Here is an 8,944-nt window from a genome sequence, read left to right on the forward strand (position 1 = left end):
GAATGAATTTCAAAAAAGTATTCAATACATTAATACATTTGTCTTCTGAACACAACATTTTACTAGGGAGTAGATCGCTTATTAAATTGTAACGAACATTTAACTGATGAAATTGATATTCATTTCATGGTGAAACATTGGGTTCTTCTTAAAGAATGACGACTTAATATATTTTAAAAATAATATTTTTTTTAATAAACACTTTCTAATGATTTAGCAACTTGCATTAAGGGGCCTCGCTACTTTTGTCAATTTTAGCTGAAAAGACCTAAAGTATTGACAAAATTAAAGTTAGTTAACTTTTCCGATTTTGATTCTGAAAAAAAATTTAACTCGCCAGACAATTGTCTATAGATCCTACGAAGCACTTTTTAAAATCTAAATTTTATATTATTATGAACTGTAATTGAAAACTTGAAAATATCAACTTTTTGGGATCATAATTAAAATTAAAATTAATATTAAAAACAGAAAATGTTTCATACGATCTACAGACATTTTTCTGATAAATTCAAATATTTTTTCAGAATCAAAATCAGACAACGTTAACTAACTTTAATTTTGTAAAGACAAATGTATGTTTCTGTAAAATTCGTGTAGTGAAATTGATATATTTATCGAGTTGTTGTCATGTATATGCGCGTACGAGAGACGATATCCTCATTTGATTGGGCGAATGTAAGTTCCCACACGAAAAAAAATTACACCGAATACAAACTTCCTTCCCACTTTATTCAGACTTAGGACGACAACTTAAATATAATTGGTGTGGTTAAAAATTGTTTGTTTTTGTGTTGCATAAAAAAAGTACAATCAATTTTTTATTTGAATCTAGTCCAAATATATAATAAAAATATTAATAATACAATGTGCATGGTCCACATATTATTTGTATAGGTATAAAATAATAATAGTTATAATAATTATAATAATAGTAATAGAAAAAATTTAATTTTATTCGGCTTATTGCAAAAGCTAAAACACTTCACATAGTCATACTGTGTTATTATTTGTAAGTTATAATCTGATATTTTGTTATTGACTAGTTTCCCCCCTAGTATTTGGGCTAGTGTTAGTTCTGATACAAGTCTTACTACAAACGCTTGCGAAAGTACAAATAATATGTGGACCATACCTACACATTATATTATTAATTTTTATTATAATATATTTTGGATCAACTACGTTCAAGTTGTCAGTCCTAAGTCTGAATACATTTTCGTGTGGGAACTTACTTACGGGTGTATTTTTTTCCGTGAGGGAACTTACATATGTACCCGCTTACCTACTATGTTTCGTGTGGGAACCTCGGTGGGAACTTACTAAACCCCATCACTCACACTAATAATCAAATAATAATAAACACATAGATCTCGGGTGGCTATGACAAGATTAGCCTAAATGTAGCCCTTTAAATAATGACCGTAGCGAGGGCCCTTAGTACTTATTCAACCTAATTGGGGATATTATTAATTCATTGGATAGTATCTCAATGAATAACGATACAAATATCCTGTTTTCGTGAGACGAAGAAGTTAGATGTATTTATTAAAAAATTTACTTGTATGTAAATTACGTGAGTCATTGAGTAGGTATGTAGAATAGTATAGTCGGCAAATCACTTAATTTTCAGTTGGCAAATTATAGTGAATACACCCCCCCTAAAAATGTATAGCGCCGGCCCTGGGTAGTACCTACCTAAGTACCTCCTATAATATATAATAACATGATTACAAAATATTACAATAAATAATACGGTTATGTATAATCTTTCCGTGTTTATCGTAATCCGTAGGTAGGCTAGCAGTATATTTTTATAGGTCATGCATGCGTGTCCTTTTTGTGGGTGGCAGACGTTGTGAAATGCATCGAAATGATTATACATTAGAATTTAGAAAGTTTCAAGTTTACAATATGTATATAATAGGTATATAAATTATTTAGGTATTATATTTCATTTTTATTTATTTTTCAAGAAGGTAATAAAAACATATAATATATAATATACCTAAGTCTTATATTTGATACAAATATAGATTGATAGGCATTAAACGACTAGGTAACGTGGGAGAGAAACTTTCCCTCGACTCTCATTAACAATTATGACCCCCGTACCAAGGCCTATGTCAGCTACATAATATATTATACCCAGTGTTTTGGAAAGAACCCGTTAAATTATTATACGACCATGGACGACGTTCTTTCGTTCATTTAAATCATTCGAAAGTCAAAAATATACGAAAATCATAATAGGTAATATTATTTTCAAATAAGACGACAGGTATTTTTAAGTACGTGTACAATTTGAAAATTATTAACAGACCACAGTATTTTTTTTGTTTTCCTTTTGTTAACCTACAATTTGAATGTACGTTATTTGTTATTTTATTTTAAGGCGTCCGGTACCAATGTAATTTTGTCTTCAAAAATACGTTCTACGGGAATAAATGAATAATGTTCCTGTTCTGTAGGACCCACCAAGTTTTGGTCAAAAAACTAAATGGAAGCCGGAAGGTATTATAATACTATTCATGAGACCTATTCGACAATATAGTAGCCCAGTGCGATTTTTAAGTTCAGAATACCCAGAACTAAATCGTTTCAAGTCACCTTGGTGGACGGAATATCAAATTTTATATAAAAAAAAAAAAACTCCGGCCCATACGTAAACCGCGCACCGATACTAACTAACGAACGTCGCGTCTGCCGGCCGAATTTTCTTCCACCACGGTGTCATTCCCACCACTCGGCTAATTAATAGTGTTTTGGGGGTGTTATTATAATATTATTATGATTCTCAATAATATTGAATAACAAAAAACTCGTAAAAAAATACGTTATAAACTTATAACGTCAACGACACAAAAGACCAGTAATAAAAACGAATTCGGAATTAATCGAATTTCGTAAATGTGTTTCCTGCTGTCGCTACGTATACACGAATGTCAACGACACCTGTCTGCGATCGTTGCTGGCCGGCTTCCGATCGGTATGATTCGGCGGCGTATGGAAGCGGAACCGATGCGCAGCGATGGACGCGTTTTTACGTATGGACTCTCGTGGGCCGTAGAATAGATATGTTTGCTAGTGTGCCAAAACGTTTAAGATGGTCCACTATGTTACGGAATAGTGGCATACTAGAATAATACGCTACTGGTTATGGTCACATAATATTATGAAAAAAAAATCATAGGTAAACTTACCACTAATAGGCTAACGCTCGTGGGTTTTCCACTAAGGAAGTTATAATCTACAACAGAATAATTTTTGAAAAATACATTTTTTACGAATAGTAGAGGTACCTACGAGTAGATTTGTGTAGACGATATTCGGATTAATGATTTCCAAACATAATACATGGAGTTCTTACATTTAATAATACACATCATTGCAACACTCATAAAAACAATAATAATTATTGTACATTACGTCATCATGTAAACAATAATATTAGGTACCTATATTGTATTAAAACATGATTGACATTGTGGGTATTAATTTCCATTCTGATCGGATGTCGGCTGTCGCATGATAAGGGCAATTCGATAATAATTAAAAGTGGCTGCCGGCTGAGCACAGTCCAAACCGAGGTCCAAACTTAATGATAATACAAGTAGGTAATACGTTTTAAACGGTACCCAAGTTAATTATTTATTTAGTTAAATATTATATTATATGAATCAGTAGGCACTATATTAAGTGTATAACTAAAATTAAATTTATCGGAAAGCGGAAACGCTTTTAACGTTTTCGATTATATTCACTTAATGACTCATACATCGTGAATTTGTAAATTGTATTATTAATCAGTATTTACCTTATTTTACAACAACATATCACTAGTACCTACCTAGTATCACTTAAGAATCAGTAGAATCACGTTTAACGCTTTAGTCAGTTTACCGTTTAAATAATACAAAATAATTTAGTCTCATTTTTATTGAGTTCAAATTAAATAAAAAATATCTGGTACAGTGCTTCGTAGTTATTTCTTGTGACATTAATTATGACCATGTTTTATTTGGAGGATTTTCTGGAAAGTAAGTTCTTGATTTTATATCGAAAACGAGACTGTACAACGTAATCATTTTTTTGTTCAAGAACTTGAACTTTTACCGCAAGAGATCAAAAAACGGACATCAGAAATAGGAAAATTGGACTCGCAAGTAGAAAGTATGTAATTAATTATTTATTTAACAATTTATTCGGCTTTCATTGACAAATTACCAAATTTAAGGAGATTGTAATCTCAATTCTCAGCTTTCACTGTCATTAATAAAATATATTATATTTCACTGTGCTAGGAACTGAGTTATATTATTTAGTGTCACCTATAACAAAAGTTTAATTTTATCTACCTATATAGAAGTTGTGAAAAATTACGTTTTTCTACTCAGCTGTCGTAAAAGGCTTTTCTATGCAATTTGTGAGAAGAAAAATTAAATTTTCAACTTGCTGAACAATAAAAAACTGTCAAATCAGATAAATATGAATGTTTATAGAACATGCATTTCTTAATTAAATCATCATATTATAATTTATATTAATATTTTTGGGCTTTTCGAGGGGCTTTTATTATTAACAATTATTGGTAATTGCTATTTAATAATAATAATCTTTATTAACGGAAATATAATTCCAAATTACATACTTTTATTTTATATATTATTTAATACAAAATATTTATAGCTATGATTCCTATAAATTAATTTACAACAAATTATACAATCAAATCAAAAGCTACCTATACAAAAAATACAAAGTAATAGTTAAAAAAAAAATTTTTTTATAAATATTAAAACGAACAGAAAATTCTGTTAAGATGTACCTATTAAGAAAAACAATATTGTCAGCATAATTTCCAGCCAATATTAGAATATTTGGTAGCGAAAGAATTTTACATGTATGATGTGGTTACATTTTTTATATAAAATAAGTTATTTTCTTGACAATTTTTTGAATTTATTTTAAAATGTATGTTTTGAAGTATTTCAGGGCAATCAATCATATTATTTATTATTTTGTTTAAAAATGTTGGTTTTATTTGAAGAAAACGGGTTTTCAAGAGTAAATATGTTAAAAATGTTTGACTCCACTTCGTAGCCTGAATGTGGAGTTCTAAAGATAAAACATTGAAAACATAAGAAACTAATAAAATTATTTTAAACTTTTTCTAAACTTTGTATGTGAGTTTTTAAATATGGGTGCCAGATAAGAAGTGTATATTCAAAATGAGAACAGACAATATACTGATATAGAGTTTTTATTTGTGTTGTATCATCTAGCAGTGAACATGCTACAGTGGTGACACTATTAAAACAAAGAAATTGAAGTTGTATCTGATGACAGATTAGATCAAATATAATATACGATATTGAATACCTATGAGTACCTCTGTTTTATTATTTTGTATATTATAATGGTTTATTTTATTGTGTTTATCATTACATGTTATTAAGTAGTAGGTACCTTGTTTTTCATAATTTAAACAATTTAAATTTTTATAATTTGTTAAAATAACTACGAGAAAATAGTACCTAGCAAACTATACATAAAAAAAAAATTTCAGTGAACATTAACTAGAGGACTTTGACAAGCTAATCATTATGTTGTGTACTTGATTTCAGAGTCAATGAAATGTATAAAAAAAAACGTAGATACTTTATTTTCAAAAGCTGACACTATGAATCCAGATGATTTGAAAGATGATTTTAAGTCACTAATGAAAGAAGGTGACAAAGCTCTTAAGAAATCTGGTAAACTTTTTTAATGATGTATTTTGATTATTTTATTCTAAAAAATGTTTATTTTAGATACAAAACTTCAATTAGCCAACGACATGCAAAAACTCTTGTCAAAATACATAAATCGATTGGATCTTGAGTTACAAGGATTTAAAACTGAATTGGAAGCTGACAAAAGTGGAATCACCGAAATTATTGAAAAAAGTAATAGCTTAATAAATATAATTTTTATTGTAGTTTGTAATGAATTCATTTTGAACAAACATGGTTTATATTACTACCCTAACCTTTATTAACCAGTTTTGAATTTTATTTTATTCTTAGGAATTTTAGATTCAGATCAAAGCAATACATCCAGTCATAAAGAAAATGATTACGAATCAAACAGATATCTCTTTGGAGGTAGGTAGTTTATGCATTTGAAAAGTCAAGCTTCATACCATGTATGCTTCTGCCAGTTCCTGTATTTAATGATTTAACCTTATTATATTTTTTTTATCAATTATCGTGTAAAAATTTGGATATTTTAAAAACAACATATTTATTGACAATGTTTTATTTATTTATAAATTGAATACAATTTTATGTATATTATTATTTTGCTTTATTCATTTCAAAATTTGTAATTTAATGCATTTGTGATATTTTTGCTTAAGCTAGTTGTATCATTGTTTACCAATGTAGAATTATATCTTATTTTTATATTCAGTAGATTATCATTAACAATAAACAATTATGATGGAAACAATCACACTAAATAATTGAGTGATTTTATTGGAATCAACTGTTGTAATGTGGTAATGTAATCTGTAATTTATGCTGTTATGAAAATTGTGGTTATTATGTGTAGTATTGATATTTAATTATTTTATTTGTCTGTGTAATACTGTTAAACAACCTAATTTAATTAACAGTATCATTTGTTATGTAGGTACCTAATAGGTGTGAAAATGAAGGGTCTTTCACAATTTTGATGACATTAAGATATAATCATAAATTTAAAGGGAATAATTTTTTAGAGTTTTTTTAAAGCTGCATAAAAATAGTAATTAAAACATTTTTAACATGAACAGATTACCTATTAATTATCATAAATTGTTGTTGTTTTTTTTTTTTTTTTTATAGGTATTTATACTCTACCAAATAAAATCAGGCTTCGGCGGCGAAAAGTTTTCGTTCTGCGACGGTCACACGCTGTCCCCACTAAGGCGGCACATTAGGCGCAGCCACAAGAACAAAGCCACATTCATGCGCACAACTCGGCCACCAAAGCCTGATCTTATTTGGAATAGAGTATACACGCGTTATAATTTTTTCTCCACACATAAATATTACAGTTCACCACCTTCCAAGATATTTATTAATTAAAAAGTGTACAACTTATTACTGTAAGTAATTAAAAATAGTAACCTCATTTAATTAGGTCCTATGAATGTTATTTTGTTTTGTTTATTATAACACTTTTTACAGATATTAATCATAGCTAAATACTTAAATTCTTTATAAACAACCACTTTTTAAATGAATTACTTAAATACTTCTTTTATATTTAAATTTAGTATTTTAGTAAATATTAAATAAGTAATTAATTATTACTAAAATACAATAATTAGATAGGTATGTAAATAAACCAATATTACCTTAACTTATCTGGTATATCTGCTGTGTTCCTTTTAGAATAATTCTTTATTTAAAAGAGAACAGTATTAAATAAACATTATATTTTATTCTGTTATTGTAGAAACAGAAGAAGTCTTAAATAATGTTAGCAGTATCAATCAAAAATCTATTGAGGTAGCTTCAGATGCATCTAGCAGTGAAGAATTAGTATCATATTTGCAACCTGATACAAATCCTGTTAATTCTCAAATGGCTCCATTTCCGTTATCCTTCACTATGGGGGCTAGTTGCTCAGCAATTTCAGCAGTTGTGTGTAAAGCTATTGTTTCTTCTCAAAAGGTATTATTAAAATTGCTCTAGAGAAATGTTTACTATTTATTCTTAGCATAGTGAAAGGCGGTTTAAAATAATAAATAATTTATTAACTATTTTATTTTTAATTTATTAACAATTAGTCTATAATTTAGTTGGGCAATTAATTATTGAATATTGCTTATAGGTAGTAATTATTTTTACAAAAATCTAAAATTTATTATTGTTTATAACTTGTTCATATTTTAAAATGTATTAAAAACAGAATATTTGTTAAAAATCTATTATAGATTCTTAGAAAATTTAAGATTTGTTATTGGTATTATTAAAGAATGGGATATAACATGACACTTTAAATAATTTTTTTTTTTTAATGTACCTAATTGTAAGATATTCATAGATTTTGATTAATATTCGAGGAACTCACAACCTAGTTACTAGTAATAGTTATATAATCTTGAAATGTTTTTGATTGTTTTAAACAAAGTTGTTCCTATATGTTTATTTCTATATTACACTAAATTTGAATTTCGAATGAATAACCTATATAAATAAAAGATAATAGATATTGAGTTAATATTCTACTTCTGTAGTTGTCATAATTAATGTGTATTGTGATTTTTAAGATATTTAATATGGTTTTTAAGTACTGGGTCTCATAATTGTAATGAACAATTATTCATATAGATAATAATCATATTATGTTCATTAAAATGGTGGACAGCAAACTCTTATATAAGCTCTATAATTTATTGTTCTTAAAATTTGATTATATATCATTACAACTCACTATAGTAAGTGAATTGAGAACATTTTCCAAAGATAAGTTTGTCTGTCTTTAACATACTTTAAAATATAAATATTTTTAATGTATTTGTTTCAGCTATCTCGTGAACGGAGGTCTGCTAGTTTAAACGCATCTTTTGATGCAATTAATTATGACCAAATTATAGACAAATCGGAGTTTTTATCAAAAGCATTTTCCAATAGTAAAGAAATTTCAGAATTTATTTCTAGCAGTAACCAAACAAAGAAACATAAAAAGTAAATAGAGTAATATTTACAGCTATATCTTTGATAATTATAATATTGTAATATTTTTTAAAAAATTGTAGACTTAGAAAAGGAATTGTTCGTAAAGAAAATATTAACTGATGAAGACGAATCAAATGATCTAATGAGCCTTCGATATTGTTTATGTAATAGAGTAGAATATGGTAAAATGGTAGCTTGTGATGAATAAAAATGTATGTATAATTATAAAAAAA

The 8,944-nt window shown here is 27.6% G+C and overlaps 1 protein-coding gene across 1 annotated transcript; it reads left to right on the plus strand.

Moving 5' to 3' along the window:
* The first annotated feature begins 3,496 nt into the window (after positions 1–3,496).
* On the plus strand, positions 3,497–8,861 carry LOC100569727 (inhibitor of growth protein 3-like). Its single transcript, XM_008187010.3, has 8 exons — positions 3,497–4,040; positions 4,102–4,173; positions 5,628–5,756; positions 5,814–5,948; positions 6,069–6,146; positions 7,486–7,703; positions 8,560–8,720; positions 8,792–8,861. The coding sequence occupies exons 1-8, from the start codon at positions 4,007–4,009 to the stop codon at positions 8,829–8,831; spliced, it is 867 nt and encodes a 288-aa protein (XP_008185232.2). The 5' UTR covers positions 3,497–4,006; the 3' UTR covers positions 8,832–8,861.
* Positions 8,862–8,944: the final 83 nt, after the last annotated feature.

This window comes from Acyrthosiphon pisum, chromosome X (assembly GCF_005508785.2).
Source record: "Acyrthosiphon pisum isolate AL4f chromosome X, pea_aphid_22Mar2018_4r6ur, whole genome shotgun sequence".
Taxonomy (NCBI): Eukaryota; Metazoa; Arthropoda; class Insecta; order Hemiptera; family Aphididae; genus Acyrthosiphon; species Acyrthosiphon pisum.